This window comes from Vipera berus, assembly GCF_964194415.1.
Source record: "Vipera berus genome assembly, chromosome: 1".
NCBI lineage: Eukaryota > Metazoa > Chordata > Lepidosauria > Squamata > Viperidae > Vipera > Vipera berus.
The window spans coordinates 289773825-289797764 of NC_138202.1; the positions used below are offsets into that span (position 1 = coordinate 289773825).

Consider the following 23940-nt stretch of genomic DNA (forward strand, 5'->3'; position numbering starts at 1 on the left):
AAAATAGGGACCACTACGGTGGGAAGGTAACAGCGTTCCGTGCACCTTTGGCATCTAGTCATGCTGGCCACATGACCATGGAGACGTCCTCGGACAAGCGCTGGCTCTTCAGCTTTGAAACGGAGATGAGTCAGAAACGACTAGCACGCATGTGCAGGGGAACCTTTACCTTTAATATATATATATATATATATATATATATATATATATATATATATATATATATATATATATATATATATTCCTCTGTGTATCCCAAGATACACGAAGAAGGAGCCCCACTCAGACCCATAGTCAGCTCCATAGGCTCACCTCTACAAAATCTAGCCAAATTTCTTGCCAAACAACTACAGCCTTATGCAAATTCCATCACCCCACACATACAGAACTCATTCCAATTCATAGAGATCATAAGTAAACTAAACTTACAGCCCTGTGACCTACTTGTGAGCTTCGATGTCATATCCCTCTTCACCCAAGTGCCAATCAAAGAAGCCTTGACAGCTATCCTAAATAAATACAACCCCCCAAAACACATCCTAGATCTGACCAACCACTGCCTATCAAACACATACTTCATCTACAATGGACAAAGATACAAACAAATGGAAGGAGCACCCATGGGATCACCCCTTTCACCTGTCATCGCAAACCTCTACATGGAACACTTTGAAACCCTCGCTCTAGAAAAGTCCAACCACAAACCCAAACTCTGGCTCAGATACGTAGATGACACTTTCGTAATCTGGCCACACGGCAAAGAAAAACTGGATGACTTCCTCACATACCTCAATAGCCTACACCCCAAAATACAATTCACCATGGAAACAGAAGCTAACAATCAACTTCCCTTCCTTGATGTCTTTGTGTACAAGAAATCCAATGGCTCCCTAGGACACACTATCTACCATAAAAAACACACACAAACTGCTATCTGAACGCACTCTCACACCACCACCCAGCACAGATCAACTCCGTAGCCAAGACACTCATCTCCAGAACAAAACACCTAGCGGACGAACAACACTTAAAAACTGAACTACACACTCTCACTAATGTACTAACAGCCAACGGATTCCAAAGAAACATGATTACCAACTTAATCCGAAGGGAGACACCCACAAAAACCCAAGACAAAGAACAAGAAAATGGCAAAGCCCTCCTCCCATACTTAAAAGGGACCACAGACAGAATCAGCAAGATCCTCCAAAAACACAACATCAAAACAGCATTCTACACAGACAGAAAAATATCCACCATCCTAAGAAACCCCAAAGACATAATTGGGTTAGAAAACCAAGGAGTATACGAAATCCCATGCAACACCTGCCCCACCACATACATCAGAGAGACCAACAGAAGAATATGTGCACGCATTGAAGAGCACAGGAACTCACTCAGAAAGGGAGAACAAACCTCATCCCTGTTCCAACACTTTAAAGCCATGGGACATGAAATTGATTTTAAAAAAACCAGAACTATCGCCAAAATTGAACATTTTAACCACAGAATAATCAGAGAAGCCATCGAAATAGAAAAACGTCCCCACAGCATGAACAAACGAGATGATACCTCTCGCCTACCAGCCATTTGGAAACCCACCTTGATTGACAGACGAGTCCCAACCACCAAGAATGATACCAGACCCAAACTCATGATAACATCACATGACATCACCACCACACAACCATTCAAAAAGCAAATCCGAACCCACAACGATAATGACACACAACCACAAAACAGAAACCTAACTACAGCTGCAACATCAGCCACTTTAAACCCCTCCAAACCACACAATAAGCAAACTGACACCCACTATAAAAACATGGCACCACCACTAACACGGAGCCGAACAAAAGCAGCACAACTCACCAGTTCAGGTCTAAGGCTGGCAGCTGAGACCAGCCCATCCACTCAAAACACATCCCCACCCAATCAGAACACAGCCCCCATTCAAAACACACTCCCACCCAATCAGAACACAGCTAACCCCCCCACCCAATCAGAGCACATCTCCACCCACAGAACACACCCCCTCTGGCAGTTTAAAAAAGAAGAAAAAACAGCCACTACCACACACTTCTCCCAGAAGAACGAAGCTGAAGCCTGAGGATGACGGATGAGATTTCGTTGAAACGTTGCCCTGATACCTCCAATTCTACGTGGGGAAAAAACCCGAATGACCAAAGATCTACATATATATGTAGATCTATATATATGTAATTATCTGAAAAAATGATAGAAGACACACATCAGCAATTCACTGCTGCAACTGGAAAATTATTACATAAGCCTGTTAATTGTTGCTCGTTGTTTTTCTTGGCTGCTCCAGTATATATGTTATTTGTACTTTTCTAATACAGTTTTTATCTTGTTTTTAAGTTTTATTAGCCACCCAGAGTCAGGGATTTGAGAGGGGCTTCCATACAAATTGAATAAACAAACAAGCAAACCATTTCTTTGGCTATTCCCATGTACATAAGTGTGATTAATTTTAATGACTGGAGAGACAGCCAGATGCAGCCTTAGCATGTAATAATCAGTTTAAGTTTGTATTAGAATTCCTGTGAATTCTATCTAACATTTAGCAATGGTAGGAAAAGCCCAGGGCATATGTGTCAATGTTCCAACTCTTAAAATGTTAAGATTTCACCAAAGTTATGTGACAAATTTTAAATTGATACCAAGGAAGAAATGAATTTTAAAATTCCATATTCTGACAATTATTGCAGCTACAATAAATATTCTTTGTTGCTACAGAAAACAATCTATACTCTCTTAGCCTGAATGTAGAATTTTGCAGTATGAGAAAAGAAACTCTCATAAGGTTAAGGTCACTATGTTAAAAAAATGCATCATTTAACCTATTAATGTATTAGTTGATGATATTTTTATTTTTTTTAAAAAAATGTATTATGTAAACTAATTTTAAAATTGTATATATAGCTAGGTAATATTTATAGTATGTGGATAGCAGGTGTCTACAGACGTATTCATTTGATGCTAAGAATGCTGGTAGTTGTACTGATAGTTGTACTGAAGGTACCAGAGTTAAGATGACACTACCTGTGATGGAATGTGTGCTTGGAGAAATAGTGAAGAGTGGTTTTGGCAGAACAGAACTTTCCCAGGGAGTACATTCCATCAGAAAGAACTCAAGTTAAAAGACTGAGCAGTCCTGAGCTGGATGGGTGAGTGCAAAGCCACATCCTAAAATCTTTCAGGCTATACAGTGAGGCTGTACTGTATCTAGTAGTTTAGAAGGTTATGGCCATGGTAGTGCAGTGATTAGAATGCAGTATTGCAGATTAACTCTGCTGACTGCCAGCAGTTTGATCCTGGCGGGCTCAAGCATCCCATCTTTCTGAGGTCAGTAAAATGAGGACCCAGATTGTTGGGGGCAATATGCTGACTCTGTAAACTGCTTAGTCTATAAAGCACGGTGAAGTGGTACATAAGTCTATGTGCTATTGCTATTTAGTCTGGCAATATTCTGTCCATTAGGTGGAGCAAAACAAGGATTGGAGATTGGCTGGATTTATGCATCGTGCTAAATCAGATTGTTTAACCATGCTTTATTGAACAAAACATAGTAGCCTATTTAACATGTAACACTAAATCACAATGTTAAATTCACATCTGTTAAGCCAAAGCAAATACACTTCATTATGATTAACGTTATACAAATGTAGAACATTGGTAGTAAATTTGGGGGAATATCCATTTAGAGGGGAAAAAGTACTATGTGCCCATTTTGCCAGATTTTGCAAGCCTGAGCACAAGTATTTACATTTGTCATTTTGTATGTTACTGTTACATTGTAAACTTTGAGTTGTTTTATAAAATTATAATCAACTAATAATTTGGTTAGTTAAAATGAATAACAGTTCTGAATTACTATCTCAATTACTATCTACATTTACATTTCTTCCCAAAAGAATTTATTTCAAAACAAATTCTGCAGGAAGTTGCTATTATTTTAGAGTAAAAGGATGCACTTTCTTTTTCTCCAAGTGTTTAATTATATAACATCTGCATTGCATTATGTCTCCTTAAGTATTTGACTCTTTTTGCCTGTGTTATCTGTGCGAGAACAAATTTGGCATGTCGTTTGTTTACTGATCAACAATAAGGGCCACTCAACATCTAGAAACTTGGTCATAGAAGTTAATGTTCTGATAATATCTCGGGCTTCTTTTATATTTTTAAAAGTTGTTTTTAAAACATTGTTCCAAATTCTTAACTTAAAAAAGGAGATCTGTATTGTGTCTGAGATGGTTTGATCTTGAGGCGATTTGAATAGCAAACTTTTATAGTTGCTCAGTTCAATGGCGTCTCCCGTCTGTAGCCTGTAGGCTTGTGTTGCCACAGTTAATGGCTTTGTTTTATTTCTAATTGTGGGAACAGCTTTAAGCTTTATGCTAATATTCATATTTTGAGAATTAGCCATGTATTGTTGCAGCCACTGTGCTGGAGGAAAAATGATACTGTAGTATTCATTCAAAATGTTTTTAATTTCAGGAAACATTTAATGTTATATTTGTTGGTGACAAAAGCAATTACTATTCTACAAAGAGGGTTTTTTAATTAATTAGGCTTATAAAACTTTTTAAACAACAGATGAGAACTAAACATATACAGCTTAGTTTGTATAGTTTAATAAGAGATCTTTTGCTATCCACATATTATCTTTATGTCCTATAAACAAAATGTTTGTTTTAAGAAATGTTTTTGGCCTTCAAAGAATATGAGAATTTTATCTTCACTCTATTGAATAATTATAATATATCACTTTTTAAAGAATATAACAAGCTGTTTTATGCCATATCAGGGTTTTATTTTATTTTATTTTATTTTATTTTATTATTTTATTTTATTTTATTTTATTTTATTATTTTATTTTATTTTATTTTATTTTATTTTATTATTTTATTTTATTTTATTTTATTTTATTTTATTTTATTTATTTTATTTTATTTTATTTTATTTTATTTTATTTTATTTTATTTTATTTTATTATTATTTTATTTTATTTTATTTTATTTTATTTTATTTTATTTTATTTTATTTTATTTTATTTATTTTATTTTATTTTATTTTATTTTATTTTATTTTATTTTATTTTATTTTATTTTATTTTATTTTATTTTATTTTTTATTGTGTGGTGTTAATCTACCCCACAGGTCTGCAACCCGCGGCTCCGGAGCCGCATGCGGCTCTTTCAGCCGTCTCCTGCGGCTCCCGGTCCTCTGCCATGTGCAGTCCAAAAAAAAAAAGTGGGACTAAAAAAGTTCAACCAATCAATTCAAATATGCAGGGTAGGTGCATATCTCGCCTTGGTTCCACTCTTCAGTCAAACCCTTTTCTGCGCATGTGCGTATGTACGCACGTGCGCACACATTTTTTGCGGCTCCCAGTTTTTCCTTTGCGAGGGAACCGGTTCTGAGTGGCTCTTTCACTGTTTCAGGTTGCTGACCCCTGATCTACCCAGTATTGTCTTTGCTGATATTTGTCATCTTTCCTATTACCTGTTACTCCATTCATTTAAATGGGGATGCTGGAGACTGAAGGTGGGATCTTCTTGAAACAGTGCAGCTGTTGCACAATTGCACGGGATAGCAGCCCATGTCTGCATCAGCAATAACGAGAAGCAATAATGAGGAGTGCCAAGAACTTGTAGAAGGCTGCAACTATCCAACCCCTAAGATGTAATTTGTCTCCTCTCTTTATGTTTTTATGTGTGGTGTAATTTTTCCCCCTCCTTTATCTAATGAATTTTATTTTATGTATGTATTAAAAGCACCCAAAGATGTAATAGTAAAATATATTTGAATTTTTTTGGACTGCTTTAGGCTGAAAGGTCACCAAGCTTGAGCTTTATTAAATTATCACAAGGTATCATTTCTTTTGGTTTTATTTGCATGTTTTTGACAATTCGTCATCTTACTGTTTGCTTTCCTATTATTCCTGCTTTTTCTTCATTGCAAGAAAATAGAATTGGACAGAGCAGTTGAGGACCACACGTCCTTGCTCAAGGCAGAAATCCAAATTAAACCATTTTGGACAGATAGCTGCATATCTTCTTTTTCAACAAACTTGATAGGAGAAGTTGAATAGAATCTGTTCCAGCATGAACTGTTCTTACTGTTCGGAAACATTTTAACTTTTAAACATGAACTACTTCCTACAATTTAAATCCTTTCCTTTGTCCTGGAAAATAGGTCACAGTGAATAGTTCTTAACCTTTTGTGTGACATCATCTCAAGTCTTTGAAGATTGCTGTGATAGCTTCTCTCAGTCATCTTTTCTAAACTCATCCAGCACCATAAGTCCCTCTTCACCAGACTTCGTTTCTAGTCCTCTGCTCGTCCTCGGTCCTGTTCTTTGAAATTGTTCCAGTTTTTCAGAATCCTCTTTCAAATCTGGTGCCCCCAAATGAACACAGTATTTTAGAGAGACTGAAGCACATCAGCGTTGACAATTTCACTTTTCAATCTGTTATGGAGGATATGGGTTCACTTAGATCAACTCTTACCAGAAGCTACTTCTGAGCACAGTTGTGTGATTATATCTGTTTCTCTACCACCATTTGCATATTTCTGCTTGAAAGTGTTTGAATTCAAACTCTAACTACTCTAGAATGAACAAGCCCTCTCACTGACTGATGATGTCTTCTATGAACATTTTGTTTTAATGGACTCCAGAAAGAGCATAGTACTTGCTCGCTTAACATAGCAACTGAATTTTTAATGGAAAAGAAATCATTGCTACATTACTGTTTACTAACCATTTTGGTACGTGTTCACTCACGGTTGGCAGCCTCATTTAAATTTAAGAAATGTCATGTCTGGAAATGATTTTTGTATCATATGTTATCTCTTCTCTACTAGTGAGCATCTTTAACTCCGGAGCTCTAGGCAATGTTTTATTGTTGTTATATATTTGTAATTTTTTATTTGATGTCAATTCACAAGAAATGCTTATCCAACTACTAGAATTCACATTTGGTTTTTCCTTTTTCTTTTTTTTTTTTTTAAAATCATGGTTTCTTTCCCAGTTCTTAATCTTAGCTGTTCATAATTATCTACTTTATTTTTCCTTTGAAAACATTTGTACATTTGTCTGTTTGTTTGCTTTTACAAATGGCCCAGCATAATTATTAAACTACATTTAGAAATATACTACTTCCAACAAATAAAATAAATGTGTAACCCTAAAACTTCTTCTTGTAAAAATAAATCCTTCATGTTTCTGAAAATATGTCAATGGATGCTCAGAAGATAGCGTCCTTGAGGTAAGCTAAACCTCAATACTTGTGCTCCCAAACACATTTATCAGGAAGAAATGAAAGCCAGGGATTGGGAGATGGTGCTATGCCAATTCATCTCTGCCAATTTTATTTTTTATAGCTGTCTTTCATCTTGTCCTTCCATAAAACATTGAAGACATAGCTTTTTCCATAGACATTTGGGTTAGATGGAGAGAAGAGTGTTGTTGTTGTTGGTGGTGGTGGTGGTGTGTGTGTGTGTGTGTGTGTGTGTGTATTTAATGTCTGGGGATGTCATTTATCCTTGGGTACTGGGAGTAATATGTAGTGAGGTTTTCTATATTTTAATCTTTGTAATCCACCCAGAATCCCTTGTATGAGATGGCTGGGTATATTAATTAATTAAATTCTCATCTGAGTGCAATGGGCAGAAGGAATAATCCTGAGTAACAGGAGGAAAAGCGCACTATCAAAACAACTGTAAGATAAAAGAAATCTGAGTCTCAGGCAGAAATGTAACTTGAGAAAGTGTGGTCTTATCCAGCCAGAATGAGTATCTCTGTCTCTTTTCTTCAATTTTCCTGCTCTTAGCCATTGGTGAGATCTTGTTATCTGGTTTGCCTAGTTGTTGTTTTTTTTAATCTATTGGCCATGTAATAGTTTGCCTTACCTGGTTCTCTTTTCTCCTCTTCATTCAGTCTTTCTTGTAGGCCAGTTTGGTCTCTTTGGTATTTTATAAATCATCATGATGCTTCAGTGCATCTTCTTCACTGTCTTTCAGATATTCTTCCAATGACTTTTTTACTTCTTCCACTGTTTGGTGTACTTGCAACAATCCAAGCCCTCCAATGTTCCTTGATAAATAGAGTCTGTCAACCCTGCAGTGTGAATGAAGGCTATGTTTCATTGTTATTATTTTTCTGGTCTTCCTATCTAGGGCTTTTAATTCTGCTTGAGTCCAGTCCACTTTTCCAGCTGTATATCTTACGACTGGAACTGGCCAGGTGTTAATAACCTTGATGGTATTTCCTTCACTAAGTTTGGATTTTAAAAATTTTCTTCATTCTAATGATATACTCACTTCTAACCTTCTTCTTGATTTCAGTGTGCTTGATGATATTGGCTTGAACAGCTGCCCAGGTATTTGTAGTTATCTAGATTCTTGATGTTATTTCCACAGAGCATCTTGATTCCTTCAGTTTTCACTATTTTACCCCTTTTGATGATGAGGGTGGCACATTTGTCAGTCTAAACTCTATTGCAATAACTTTTGCAACCTTCTGACAAGCAAAGTCAATGGGGATGCCTATTCACTTATCAATTACAGTATTTTACTAACTTAACCACTGCAGTGAGTCACTTAATATCTGTGGCAAGAAAGGTTGTAGAATGGGACAAAACCCACAGCAACTGTCTCGCTTAGCAACAGAAATTTTGGATTCAATTGTGGTAATAAGTCGAGGAATACCTGCATATTTTTTTTTTAACTTCAGCTTTTTAAATTCTTGTTGTTGTTAGTTGCAAAGTCATGTCCGACCCATCGCGACCCCATGGACAACATTCCTCCAGGCCTTCCTGTCCTCTACCATCTTCTGGAGTCCATTTAACCTCATGCCTATTGCTTCAGTGACTCCATCCAACCAGCTCATTCTCTGTCGTCCCCTTCTTCTCTTGCCCTCAATCTTTCCCAGCATTAGGCTCTTCTCCAGTGAGTCCTTCCTTCTCATTAGGTGGCCAAAGTATTTGAGTTTCAACTTCAGGATCTGGCCTTTTAAAGAGCAGTCAGGGTTGATCTCCTCTAGGACTGACCGGTTTGATCGCCTTGCAGTCCAAGAGACTCGCAGGAGTCTTCTCCAGCACCAGAGTTCAAAGGAGGTGGATAAGAATTATCCAAGCTGCATTCTCGTTATATTTCTTTAGTTGTCCCACAGCTGCAACCAGAACTGTACTGTTTCTTTTTTGTCAAATGTTCACTGATTTACAGCAGTCCCTCCATTAATGGGTTGGTAGAAAAGTTACTGATTTGATTGAAACTGGAGATTCTACCTATAGCATGCAGTTCAAGCTTCATATCTGCTGATCTTCCTGACTGTAGCAGTTATTTGCTGCTTTATTATTTCTGTGCTTTCTTAATTTTACTTGTTTCTAGGTGATATTTCTTGATCAGGTATTCTTTGGTCATCTTCTTCAGCTTCTTTTCTTTCATCTGTTCTAGTTTACGTGCATATGATCTTAGTTTGTTTATCTACTTTTCTAGCTTTAACTTCCATTTTGGCAGTGCAGTGTTTGACTTTTTTAATGTTTGTTGATTTTGTATCCAGGGTATTAAATTATACCTACAGCCATGCTGTATATTAGTTGGCTTGTTACTTACAGTGACCTGCTGCTTATACTTGATGTTACAATACAGACATCTTTTAATACTTGTGTTAGCTGTTTCTTTAGGGCAAACTTCAATACACACAACATTCTGTTGTTTTTTGTACTGATTGAGCTGATCAGTTATTCTTTGTTTCAATTCTTTAATTCTTTTTACTTAGAAAGCTATGTTTTTTCTGAGGAGAGGGCAGAGGAGAGGGTGCCTGATTTGGGCCAGCATGACAATGATGATGATGTTTGTTTTTTGTTTTGTTTTTTGTTGTTTTTTTTTATCCCATTTATATCCCGCCCTTCTCCAAAGACTCAGGGCAGCTTCTATGTATATGCCTGCTTATTAGGGCTTTCGCCCCCTCCCCCCAAGCAGCATTATTACAAAGTCAGCTTATTGCCCCCAGCAATCTGGGTCCTCATTTTACCTACCTCAGAAGGATGGAAGGCTGAGTCAACCTTGAGCCTGGTGGGACTCGAACCTGCACTAATTGCAGGCAGCTGGTGTTACTTAAGGAGGCATTAGCCCACTGCTTCACCAAGGTTGATGTTACATTAGCCAAGAGATTGCAATGCTATTGCAGAGTATCAGTTTGACTGCCAATGTACTGCCAAGGTCTGTTGTAGGACACACTCGCACATTTCCCATGGTACACATTAGGAGGGCAAGCTGGTCTTGCACCAGAAAAAGAGATGAATGCCTCCTGCAGAAGCATCCTAAGACCCCTCCCTTCCCTGGAGTTGCCTCATAAATAGGCGCCGTAAGTGAAAAGGGTAAGAGCTGGCAGGAATCTGACTGACTGCACGGAGCATTAATTCATCTCCCCACCAAAGAGATACCTATTTATCTATTTGCATAGAACTTTCTTTTGAACTGTTAAGAGAACAGAAGCTGAGGTGAGTGACGGGAGCTCACCCTGCCACACAGCGCTAGGACTTGAGCTGGAGCAGACCCACTGATTCCTGATTTGCCTCTAGAGTTTGAATTACTTCTGGCAAGGCTTTGATTTGTTTCCCTGGATAGATTTTGCAGTTTTTTGAATTATGTTTCTGTGAATACTTTATTTCATATTAGAAAGCAACATTGATGTGCTGACCTCTGCTCCATTAAGTGACTATAAATTACTTAATTTGAGTCAAACTTCATGTTGCATATTATATTAATTATAGCAATGCTATTAACTTTCATATTTTATACAATGTATATACTAACCATGGAAAATCTCCAGAAGCTCCTGGGATTCAATAAAATGAATGTCATTCTGTCTCCATTATGACTGAAATAAAAATTCAACTCTACCATTAATTGCATTGATATGTAATGCAAATAAAGTTCTAGGGTGAGGATTTGTTATTAAAACAATAGCAACAGAAAAGATTTAACTCTCTGTTCCATAACTGGCAAAATTGCTATGAAGAGGTGGTGCTGAACATGCTATTTATATCTGTGTAAGTTTGCACATTAATTATTTTCATATTTAAGCTTCATAGCATGTAATGGAACCAGTGGCGTAGCGTGGGGGGTGCAGGGGGGGCCGGCCGCACCGGGCGCAACATCTGGGGGGGGGCGCTCGCACTCGGGAGGGATGGAAGACGCGCCGAAGCGCCCTTCGCGCAGCTGGAGTCCCGCGGGGGGGATCCGGGGCTGAGGCGCACTCGGGGAAGCAGCAACTCACAACCAGCTACTCTTGGGGGACGGAGGCACAAAGCCGGCCAGACAGGGCTCGGAGCCATCCCAGACCACAGCTGCACTTCCACCTTTCCCAGGGCGGCCCCCGCAGACGGAGCACAGTGCAGGGCACCAGCATGCCCCACTGCCAGAGAAGCGCCCGCCGGTGCGGCCCCGACTCCCTCACCCCGCGGCAGGTGGCGGCGGCGTAGCGGGGCTTGCGAAAAGCGGGGCGGGCGGCGGCGGCTGCTCCCGGCGCCGGGCAAGGGCAAGCAGGGCAAGGTCGCTCCTGCTCAAAAGCCAGAGTTCAGCAGTTGGCGAGGCGCTCGCGCGGGGCTCTCCCGGGGCTGGCGGGCTGAACGGGGACCGGCCTCCCCCTCTCCGTGCTAGAGCGCCCCCCGTGGTGGCGGCCCAGCGCACGTGGCTGAGGGGGCGGCGGTGGCGGGAGGGGGGTCAGAGGAGCGAGCCGAGCTCTCCCGGGGCAGCAGGTGCGGGCTGGTGCGGCTCCAGGCTCAGCCGCAGCTCCGGCCAAGGGCTGCCAAGCTCACGGGGCGTCGTGCCGGCCCCCTCCCTCGCTCCCCACACCCGGTTGCGCCCCCGGCGGAAGCCCCGGCCAGCCGCGGTGCATGCCTGAGCGAGACGGGCAGCTGCGCTGGCGGGTCCCGCTCTCTTCCAGGCATCAGAGGTAAGAAAGGGACGGCGGCGCCCCCAGCCACCCCCCCCGCCGGCTCCGAAGCGGAGGCTCCGCTGCGCCGCCCGCCTCCTGGCACGGCCTCGGGTCCCGGCGCTTCTGCCGCACATGAGGGAGGGGATGCCGGACCTTCCCCCTTTTCCTGGGGGAGGCATGGGTGGGGGGTGCGGCGGACGCCCAGGATGCGGGGCTCCCTGCGGCAGACTCGAGTGCTAAAATCCACGGGTTAGGGGACGCAAATTACTTGCCTTGCCCCGGGTGCTGACAACCCACGCTACGCCACTGAATGGAACTAACTTTTAGATGACACATATATAGAATTGAACTCAAATTGTGCATTCTATCTATGCAAGGGGACCTGTAAAATACAAGGTGTGGGAGAACTATGGTAAATTATGTGGCCAGAAGCCTGGTTACATAGCCAGAGAAAAGAGAAAGTATTATATTAGCCAGGAAAATTAAGGGTGGAAATGAAAGCACAGAAAAAAATTACTGGGGAGATATTTGGATAAACAAGGAATAGATATGAACTAACTACCAGATTTTGGGTACTCTTTAGAATTACAAGAAGTATGGAATACAGATCTGAAGGAAAGAAACAGGCTAAATTAAGCCCAAGCAAGATAGAGTTGCTGTTAAGGTTATCTATTGACAGCTATTTAACAATAGGCTGATATAAAGCTGGCTTAACTTTACTTACTTGGTTCTCGTCTATAGTTCCCAATGATACTGGAGGGCAATATTGAGTAGGCTGCCATAAGGCTGAGTCCTGGGTTCTCTTCAATGTGTGGATTAGAAAATACAGTGGCACCTTCATACTCAACTGCTTTGAAACTCATTGAATTTGGTAATGAATGCATTTTGATATGAACATTTCGTCCCAGTACTTATAGTTTGCTTGGTACTCAATGCACAAGCTAGAACTTGTCAGCGTCAGCTGTCTTGTGACTCTCACTACATTATTCCTTACGGGAAAAATTTGTTTAGTACATATAATTTTTGGTACTTATCATGGCTCCCAGAACTAACTAATGATGAGCATTGAGGTACCAATGTAGAAGAGATTATTACCAAATGTGAATTAAAAATTCAGTGGGATAGCTGTTACTGTAGAAGACAGGAATAAAATTTGATAGTTTACAGAAACGGGCTGAAAATAATTAAATTCAACAGATTAAATCCTTTTGGGAGAGAACTAGTATCCAGCTTGGCCATTGTATCTGGCTTTCCAATAGTAGTTGTAAAAGATTTATATAATAATAATAATAGCTGGTAATAGATTAAAAATTGGCAGCAGATTGAAATGAAATTTTAGACTGTACTGTGTTTACAGATCAGTAATTTCCAAATAATAGAAAATAATAGTTCTGCTTTACTCCGCTTCACTCTGCGTTAGTCAGACTGCATGTTGGATATTGTGATTAATTTGGGGCACTAGACTTTAAGAAAATTTCAACTGAATATACCAGATTCATGGAATCATAATAAGGGTGATCAAGGGATTAGAAACTATTATGAAATATTAAAAGATAGGAAAGGCAGATCATCAAAGTTGCTGATAGTATTCTTCAGCTACTTGAAAGTTTTCTTAAAGAAGGAAATCAAGACTTACTTTCCATTCTCCCATAGCAAAGGACACAGAGTAATGGATTTAAGTTATAAGAAGCAAAATTCTGAGTGGATCGCAGTAACTTCTTCCAGCTCTATTATTCTATGAAAGCTACATTCAACATGAGGGTATCTGAGAAAATTCTTTAGAAATTGATTTTAAAAAGTTCTTGAAAATATGGATAGCAAAGAATAACATGTGAATTATATGTTGCATGAATATAGATCAGATTTACGTATGCTGGTAGTGGAGTCCTAACTGAATTACAATTTCCATCAGTCAGTTATGTTAGATTGATGAGGCACTTAAATGTGGGTAAAATATTATTTGAAATATATTGATTCACCTCCCAAATTATTGTTTACTTGTTTGTTTATTATTTATTATTTACCTGAAATATTGATTGCTACTCTTAATTCCAATGAGATCAAAGCAGTAATAGAAGTATATTTTCATCTTGTGGAGGTTTTCTTTGTAATAGAACACTTAGCAATTTATTTAATATATTATGCACACATTTTCTTCACAAAATTAAAAGCTGTCAGATGTATTATTAAACTGAGTCAGTAACCATCATTTTACTATAATTTATTCAATATAATTTGTGTGTTACAATGTTAATATATATTGCTAGTCCATATATGATAAGCTGTATGCTAAATTAATAATAATAATAATAATAATAATAATAATAATAATAATAATAATAATAAATAATAGTACAAATTTATGATGTGAATGCTTGGAATGCATATTTGCTAGCTATTATTTGCAAAATAATACCTTTCTCTTTTCCTTGACAGGTTGTCAAATTATTAAGCAACAAAAGATCACAAGCAGTTGGTATATTAATGTCCAGTCTTCATTTAGATATGAAAGATATACAGCATGGTAAGCGAGATACATTTTTAATTAAGTGGCTTCTTATTTTCCTCTTGAAAATAATTTCTTGGTTTTTTTTAAAAAAAAGAACTTTACATTTTACATTTAATTAATATATCTAGATATTTCAATTATCTTCAGTTTATCTCTGAATCTACCTCTTCATGACTAATTTACTGATAATAAATAAATAATTTATTTATTCTCTGATATGTTTTCCCCTGAAATGAATAGTGACTGGACCACAGGGCAATATTTTCCTCAGTTTGTGCAGGAGTGATTCCTACATAAAACACAGCATTGCTGATTGCAGCTTTCAAGAACTAGCACTGGAATTTAAAAGTCTGGTGACTTTTAATTATAATTATCATTTTGCCATTTAAAACTGAAGTTTCATTTGCTTTATTTTGCAATAAATACTTTAAAAATGTCCCGAAAGCACGATTTTGGAAGTTTGACATCAATATGCATTTTTGGAGATGTCTATAATTTCTCCCTCCCAACTGACATTAAAGCTAGCTTTGTAAAAAGGTGAAAAGTGGAGCTATATTTATATTTGGAGTATTCCTCTTGCCTCTTAAGGCCTTATAATAGATTTAAAGCAGATGGAAGAGAGCTGCATAGTGCTAGCTTACCTATTAAATAAATATGGTTTCAAGTATGTTGCAGACTTCATAAATCATAAAAACATCTTTCTGGCTTTTCTAACCCACCTATTTTTATTGTGAATTCTATTTGCTTTTCTTTGGTGGAATAAATTCAACAGAGTGCAAATGTTGGTGCACCCTGTCAGTCTGTGAGCAATTTTTAATTACAATTTAAGTTTTTCTTATGTTGTTTTCATGGTTACTAAACTTCCTCAAGTTGAAGCATTTAGGCTGGTAGTCATAGATCGAGGCGCCAGTACTGGCGCCAAGAAGTACTTGGTATTTCTAAAACTGGCAGATGTAGTTCAGTTAAGTCATAGAGTGAAATCTGAAAACAATGATATGGTCTTTCCTTCAGTCAAATATTCAGCTTGGTTTGAGTTAATAATGAGAACCTTATGAACAAAGGAGTCCGCCTAACATCTGTGTCTGTGGTAAAGCCAACACAAGTTGATTGAAAATTTGCTTGCTTAACATGCAATGCTAACAATAATATGGCATGAATGGCACTCATTGAAGAGGTTAGGATTAAGTGCAAGTAATTGTTCTGTCCTACGAAATTTCCTGCAGTGTTTTTTTCCCCCTCACTTGAGCTTAGTACTTAGCTTTTGGTCTTGATGGGCGTATTTAGGAAGAACTTTTTTTAAAATTTATGTTATTTATTTGTTTAATTTTGTTAAATGGAGTGCAGCAGTAATACAAGGCATTTGACAAGGACTGTTCACAAGCTGGATTTCTGAACATAGAAAAATATACGGACTGTAAATGAGAAAATCAATCCCAAACAAATTTATCCATTTTCGTGTGTGTGTGTGTGTGTGTGTGTGTGTGTGTATACACATATATACATATACTGTACATACACACACACGTGCGCGCACACGCACACACAAAGAAATCAACCTGGCATCTTTATAGTTTTATAGCTGGAAGATTCCTCCTTTCCCAAAAATTTCAGTGCAGAACTGCTGTTCCTGATCTAAACCAAACACTACCTGTAACTGCATATATAGAGATAAATGAGTATCCATTTATTCTTTTCCTCGCATTAATTTTAAAACTGGAAGGCTCTGAATAATTTCATGCCACTGGAGATGTATTTAAATATTCAACCCTGCAAAGTAGGACAGGCTTCCAGACCCTTTTGTTCTGTGTTTCTGAGATCTTGTCATTCACTTGCTCAATGTGAACCCACCAAAGTGCAAACTGAACAGCTGCATTTAGCTCTTTAGCTCTTTCTTTTCTACACTTTTCTATTCTTTCCTCAAGAAGCAGGTAAGTGTGTACAACCAGCAATCCAACCTATGACTTAAGACTGTTCCACCAGGCTAGGCAAAAACACAAAATGAACTCCATTTACAGTTTAAATAAAATGTAGATGTAGATTTTGCTAACTAAAATTTTCTAGACTTTGCTGTGTAAATTCATCAGACTGTTTAATCTATAATTACACTTATAGCCTTTTGAAGCTAGTTTATCCAAGAAAAGGCATTCTAGTTAGGTGAGAATACAGTAGGAAGGAAATTCAATTCAGATTGGAGGTCATGTAGTCCAACCCCCTGCTCAGGTAGGAAACCCTATACCATTTCAGACAAATGGCTGTCCAGTCTCTTGTTAAAAACTTCCAGTGTTGGAGCATTCACAGCTTCTGGAGGCAGGTTGTTCCACTGGTTAATTGTTCTAACTGTCAGGAAGTTTCTCCTTAGTTCTAGGTTGCTTCTCTCCTTGACTAGTTTCCATCCGTTGCTTCTTGTCCTGCCTTCAGGTGCTTTGAAGTATAGCCTTCCCAGGGAAGGCCTGGGATGTCACATCAAAGTATAGAAAAAATATCCCCGCTTGCTCTGCTTCTTGAACAGTTTGTTAGCTAAGACTTAAGGTAGTTTGGGGAAAATAGTGAAAGACTGTAAAAAAAATTCAAAGAATGGGTATGGACAGTGTTTCTAAAGTGTTTTGGGAGAACAACAATGTATTCCTAATAACGTGAAGCTGTTTTCAATCCACTTGTTTTCATTGGTCAAATCAGAACAGAAAAACCGTAAGTGAAGAGAAAATGCTAGCAGATTCCTCTTCAGGTACCACATTGAAGCAATTAGAAAACAAAGGACTAGAAGGCTTTTAGATGAAAGAGGACATGTTTAAATAAAATAAAAAATCATTAAAGGCACATCTACCTTTGCCAATATACAGTACGTTTGTGAAAATGAAATTTCAGTTTATATTCCAATCAGAATCATATGGGGTAAATATTATTCCAGCTCTTTCCTTAACAATTCCCCCCAGACATTAGCAAAATATGTCATCATATAACAATATATACTTCCTGCTTAGGTTTATAATTGATGTTTTAAGTGCTGGGAAAAATTACAAGTATTATTAACACATGTCTTATTATTTATTGGATCTGCTTTTTAAGGAATGTCATGTATTCCTTATTTTAAAAATGTTGGTGTCCTATCATTCTGAAAACGTTCATATTGGCTAGGAAACCTTCAGTCGCTCAAAATTGGTCCTATGGTATCTTTTCTCCCAGGCACAGGAGAAAACTCCACAGATCTGAGGATAAGAAGTTTATGCCTTGAAATGTCTGTGAATAAGACTTATTAATAAACTAATCCAACCCATTGCCTAAGGATGAGGCTGAACGCAGGTCATGCCACTGAAGGAAATGGCTTTGAAATTGCTGCATGTTTTCATAAAGCAGGCAATTAGAGGTAAACAGTAGTTAATGCTGAACATCACATTTTCAGCATTTCATGGTGGGATAGGATGAAATCTTTCCCTGAAGATTTTCAGGGATGAGTAGAATTTGAAGAATGCTTAGAGCGCAGCTTTATCTTTGTAATATTTGTTTTATAATTGTTCTACACCTATATATAGGCAAACAGAGTCTTGTGAAAATATATAAACTCCTAAAGAACAGCTGTAAAACAACTCTGTATCAAGTTCCTAAGGAGTCAACATTACAGGAACTAAAACTGCACCTCAATTCCAACTGAGCTCAGCTCCAGCTGAAAACTCCCAGTGTTTTCTGAATAGCCAATTGTGAAACTGGTTCCACATCTTTTCACTGAGACAATATTATCATGGGGATATTTGAGTCAGGAGATTTGTCTAGATTTTAAACTGAAGGAAAGTGGAATATTTGATTATCTCAGAGTTCTGATGCCTTTTAAATAGAAGATGGGACCACTCTGTCTGTGTGTGTGTGTGTGTGTGTGTGTGTGTGTGTGTGTGTGATTATAGGATCCAAAGAATTTCAGTTCTGATTTGCTACTATTGCTACTTCTTCTGGGACTCTTTCCACCTTTAAGAAGAAATACACAGTCACTAAATCCTGGTTAATAACATACAGTACTTTTAGAAAGTACAGTATTCAGACCCCCTTCACTTTTGTCAATTTTGTTTTGCTGCAGCCTGATTCTACATTTGTTGAAATTCATTTTTTTTCTCATTAATCTACACTCAGTACTCCATAATGACAAAGTGAAAACAGAATTTTAGAAATGTCTGTAAATTTATTAAAAAGAAAAAGCTGAAATATCACATTGGCATATGTATTCAGGCCGTTCACTCAATACTTTGTTGAAGCACCTTCAGCAGCAATTACAGCCTCAAATCTTTTGGGGTATGATGCGACAAGCTTTGCACACCTGGATTGGGGGATTTTCTGCCATTCTTCCTTGCAAATCCTCTCAAGTTCAATCAGGTTGGATGGAAACCATCAGTGGACAGCCATTTTCAGCTTCCTCCAAAGATGTTCAATAGAGTTCAAGTCAGGGCTTCAGCTGGGCCACTCAAGGACATTCACAGAGTTGTTCCTAAGCCACTCCTGTGTTGTCTTGTCTGTGTGCTTAGGATTGTTGTCATGTTGGAAAGTGAACCTTCAGCCCAGTCTGAGGTGCTGAGTGCTGTGGAACATGTTTTCATTGAGGCTATCCCTGTACTTTGTTCTATTCAGTTTTCCCTCAATCCTGACCAGTCTCGCCATCCCTGCTGCTGAAAAACACCCCCACAACATGATGCTGCCACCATCATGCTTCACTGTTGGGATGGTATTGGGCAGGTGATGATTGGTGCCTGGTTTCCTGCACACTTAATGTTTGGAACTGAGGTCAAACAATTCAATATTGGTTTTGTCAGACCAGAGAATCTTGTTCCTCATAGTCTGAGAGTCCTTCAGGTGCTTTTTTGCAAACTCCAAGCAGGCTTTCATGTGTTTCGCACTAAGGAGAGGCTTCCATCTAGCCACTCTGCCCTAAAGCCCAGATCAGTGGAGGGCTGCAGAGATGGTTGTCCTTCTGGAGCTCTGTTCCATGTCCACACAGGATGTCTGGAGCTCAGTCAGAGTGACCATCAGGTTCTTGGTCACCTCTCTTACTAAGGCCCTGCTCCCCCAATTGCTCAATTTGACTCGGCAACCAGCTCTTAGAAGACTCCTGGATGTGCCAAACTTCTTCCATTTGGGAATTATGAAGGTCACTGTACTCTTAGGAACCTTCAGTGCAGAAGAAATTTTATTGTAGCCTTCCCAGATCTGTGCCTTCCAATAATCTTATCTCTGAGTTCTGCAGGCAGTTCTTTTGATCTCGTGGCTTTTGCTTTGTTACAATATGCATTTTCAGTTGTGAGGCCATGATTTGGAAAGGTGTGCGCCTTTCCAAATCATGCCCAATCAATTTAATTTACCAAAGGTAGACTCCAATCAAGGTATAGAAACATGTCAGCAACTATCAAGAGAAATGTGAAGCACCGGAGCTGAATTTCAAGTGTTGTTGCAAAGAATCTGAATAATTATGCCAAAGTGATATTTCAATTTTTTTTCTTTTTAACAAATTAAAGGCATATCTAAAATTCTGTTTTCACTTTGTCATTATGGGGTACTGAGTGTAGATTAATGAGAAAAAATGAATTTCAACAACTGTAAAATCAGGCTGCAGCATAACAAAAATGAAAGAAGTCTGAATACTTTCTGAATGCACTGTACGTGTATTGCATCCTCATCAGATAAACTATATTACTGATGGATGTGAAGTCTTGGCTCATGAAACATTCTAAGACATTGGCTGGATTCTGTTAAAATGGGGATTAAATGGGGCATTGTGCCATATGGAAAATTCATGTAAATAGATTATTTTGTGAATCCATATAGATTATGTTTCTTTGTTATTGTATTTCATAATAAAGGAAAATCTTTCTTGTTCATCATCATTTTAAAAATCAAAAAAAATCTTTTTTTAAAAAAATGTGACTTCAGTAGTTACGTTTAATGAGTATTATTTATCTCTCATTAGACTCTCCAGCTGTAACACCCAATAATGGTCACCCAATCATGGTATTATATGTAAATGATGGGGAAATATACCATTCTAGTCTGGAGAACAGATGCAAATTTAAGATACAGTAGATCCATCTGAATAGATGTGTGCAAACCAGTTAAGATTGATTCAAGGTTCAAAGCTTGCAAATTCTGATTTGAATTTGAATTTCAAAAGCACCCAGGCTTTATTTCAATTGGTGCAAGATGTGATTTGATAAAGTTTCAGTCGCAGCATTTATGGGGGAAGCATCAAAACGCCTGCAGCTGCTTTAGTTTTTGGCAAAATAGGAGAAAAATGGTATATGTTTTAGAAGACTTTAACCCTGTTTAGTTTCAGCCAGATAGCTTCAAGGATTTTGCTACAATCAGTTTTTTAAATCATTTTCTCTTCATTTTCTTTAAGGTGGAAATAATAATAATATCCAAATCATAAAATAAATAAGTAGGAGGGATGCAGAAAAGAGAGCATAGCAATTTTGCTCAGTAAATAGTCTGTAAATGGATGTGCACATTCCAAACATGATTCGGAAGAAGCATTTTGAATCTTGAGCAAATATGGCTTGTCTTTATTATTCTATTAATCATTAAAATAACACTCCCTATGCCCGTAGGGGGGGAGAGTCCATTTGCTTTAAGGAGTTTTTCTCAAAGGTGCATTTTCAAAAGGCAACTGGACTTTTTTTTTTTTTGCTTGAAGATGTTTTCCTTCTCATCCAAGAAGCTTCTTCAGTTCTTCTTCAGTAGAACTGAAGAAGCTTCTTGGATGAGAAGCTAAATGTCTTCAGGCAAAGCAAGTCCAGGTGCCTTTTGGAAAAAAAAAACATCTTTTGGACAACTATGACTTGGATGACTGAGAATCTCCACAGACTTTAAGGAGCTGATTCAATTTATTTGAAGGTGCCACAGTTTTTTTTTCAGGCTCATTGGACCAATGTGGAGAGTGTCCAATTTCAACTAAAAATAAAATTTTCAAAAATTATTGCAAAAATAACTTCTTGCTAAAGACTTAAAAGACCACCATCTTCAGGCTTCTAATCTTTTTTAAGCTAATAATTTGTTGGCACAGTTCATTGTCCATTTTCTGGGATTAAAACATTATTTGCTGTTCTTCACAGTAAATAAGGATCTCACTATAAGACAAAACAAAGACCAAAAAAAGACTATTTAAAATTCTGTTTTGGTAAAATTGTAAGAATGAGAATAGAATTAAAAATCTGAACAGCTACAGACTACTTCACAGAGCTAAATGGAGTTATAGAAAAGGATAGAATACATAGTATCCAGTGGTGGGATTTAGCCAGTTCGCACCACTTCGGCAGAACCGGTAGCTAATTTTTTGTTGCCCAGGCCCAGAATGGACTTCTGGAAGCGGCATCCACACAGAGAACCGGTTGTTCACATATGTGAATCTCACCACTGATAGTATCTCCTCATGTAAACCTATCTAAAAACAGTCTGACAGATTAGTGAGATACCACCAATAGAGCAGCACTCCCCTAAATAATAGAATAGAATAGAATAGAATAGAATAGAATAGAATAGAATAGAATAGAATAGAATAGAATAGAATAGAATAGAATAGAATAGAATAGAATAGAATAGAATAGAATAGAATAGAATAGAATAGAATAGAATAGAATTCTTTAATGGCCACACAAGGAATTTGTCTGCAGTACATAAGATCTCAGTGTACATACAAGTAATAGTGATAAATCATGATCATAAACAACATAAAAATACATTCATCAAAAATCATAAAATACAACACTTCATCATAAATCTTAAGATGCAACCCTTAATGATAGTCATAGAATACTAGCTAAGCAAACATAAATCATACTAAGATACTAAAAAAATATAAATTGTAAGATACAAGCAATGAAGTTATAGTTATAAGAAGATAAGGTTACATAATAGTAAAGATGAGGAGAATAATAGTAATACAGCTTTACTAAGTAGTTTGACAATGTAGGAATTAGTTGTTAAGCACAGTGATGGCATGGGGAAAAAACTGTCCTTATGTCGAGTCATTCTGGTGTGCAATGCCCTATAGCGTCCTACAAAGTTGAAATGGTTTATATCCAGGAGGTGAGGGATCTGTAGATATTTTCACCACCCTTTTTCTTGCTCGTGCAGGATACAGGTCCTCAATGGAAGGGAGGCTGGTAGCAATTGTTTTTTCTGCAGTTCTAACTATTCGTTGAAGTCTGTGTCTTGTCTTGTTTGGTTGCTGTGCCAAACCAGACAGTTATAATGGTGCAAAAGAAAGAGTCAATGATTCCTCTGTAGAACTGTATCGGCAGCTCCTTGGGCAATCTGAGCTTTCTGAGTTGGCACAGGAAGAACATTCTTTGTTGTGCTTTTTTGATGGCATTTTTGATGTTAGGTGTCCATTTTAAATCTTGAGATATTATAGAACCTAGAAACTTGAAGGTCTCTACTGTTGATGCTGTGTTGTCTAGTAATGTAAGAGGTGGTACAATAGTAGGGTTTCTCCTAAAGTTGACTATCATTTCTACAGTTTTGAGTGTGTTCAGTTCAAAATTGTTCTGGCTGCACCACAAGGCTAGTTGTTCAACCTCCTGTCTATATGCAGATTCATTGTTGTCTCAAGTGAAACCAATCACTGTTGTATCATCTGCAAACTTTAGTACTTTAACAGAGGGATCTTTTGAGATGCAGTCATTGGTATATATACAGAGAAGAGAAGTAGAGAGAGCACACAGCCTGGGGGGGAGGCTGTGCTAATTGTACAGGTATTTGATGTGATTTTGCCTAGCTTCATTTGCTGCTTCCTGTCTGTTAGAAAGCTTATGATCTGCTTATAGGTGTGATCAGGCATGGCTAGCTGATTTAGTTTAGTGAGAAGACTATCTGGAATGATGGTATTACATGCCCAGCTGAAATCTACAAAAAGGATTTCAATTCAATTTTGAATTGATCGTTTGAAGAGCATTGGTGATTTGTTTGATCATTTGATCAAATCTCCTCCAAAATGAATTATCCCTTTGAAGTTTTTTAAAACAATTATAACTGAACTACATTTTAGTGATAATTTTCAGTTGTTTCATGGTGACATGAAATAAGTGAATGCAAACAAAGAATCTGCCTCTTTAGCATATGTCTGGTAAAATGGTAAAATTGTCCTACAGCTTCAGCCCCAGGAAGCTATCATTAACTTCAAATCCTACTATAATTAGCTCTCCAGTGATTATTTGCTATAAAAAGCAGTTAATTGCTACTCATGTCCACAACAAATCTAATCAATGTAATGTGTTTGCCTTCATCATTGCAAATTTAGCTGATCACATAATTTCATTGTTACATCACCATCTCATTTCTATTGCTGCAAGAATTGGGTTGGAGGAAGAGGATTTGAGCTTATTGATTTTTATTGTATACTCCATATAAGAATGTTACTTCAGTTCCCTGATTCTCTGAAGAGCATGATTGTCTACATCAATAAACCATAGCATCTAAAGCTTTACAG

The 23940-nt window shown here is 37.9% G+C and overlaps 1 protein-coding gene across 1 annotated transcript in view; it reads left to right on the forward strand.

Annotated features, from left to right (window-relative positions):
* Nucleotides 1-23940, forward strand: part of FMN2 (formin 2) — a gene marked incomplete at its 5' end in the record, with an annotated part of 196809 nt that overhangs the window by 66777 nt on the left and 106092 nt on the right. Inside the window, one exon of the mRNA XM_081323350.1 lies at nt 14408-14495. Coding sequence (XP_081179476.1) covers nt 14408-14495 — 88 coding nt within the window. The remainder of the gene's footprint in view (nt 1-14407; nt 14496-23940) is intronic.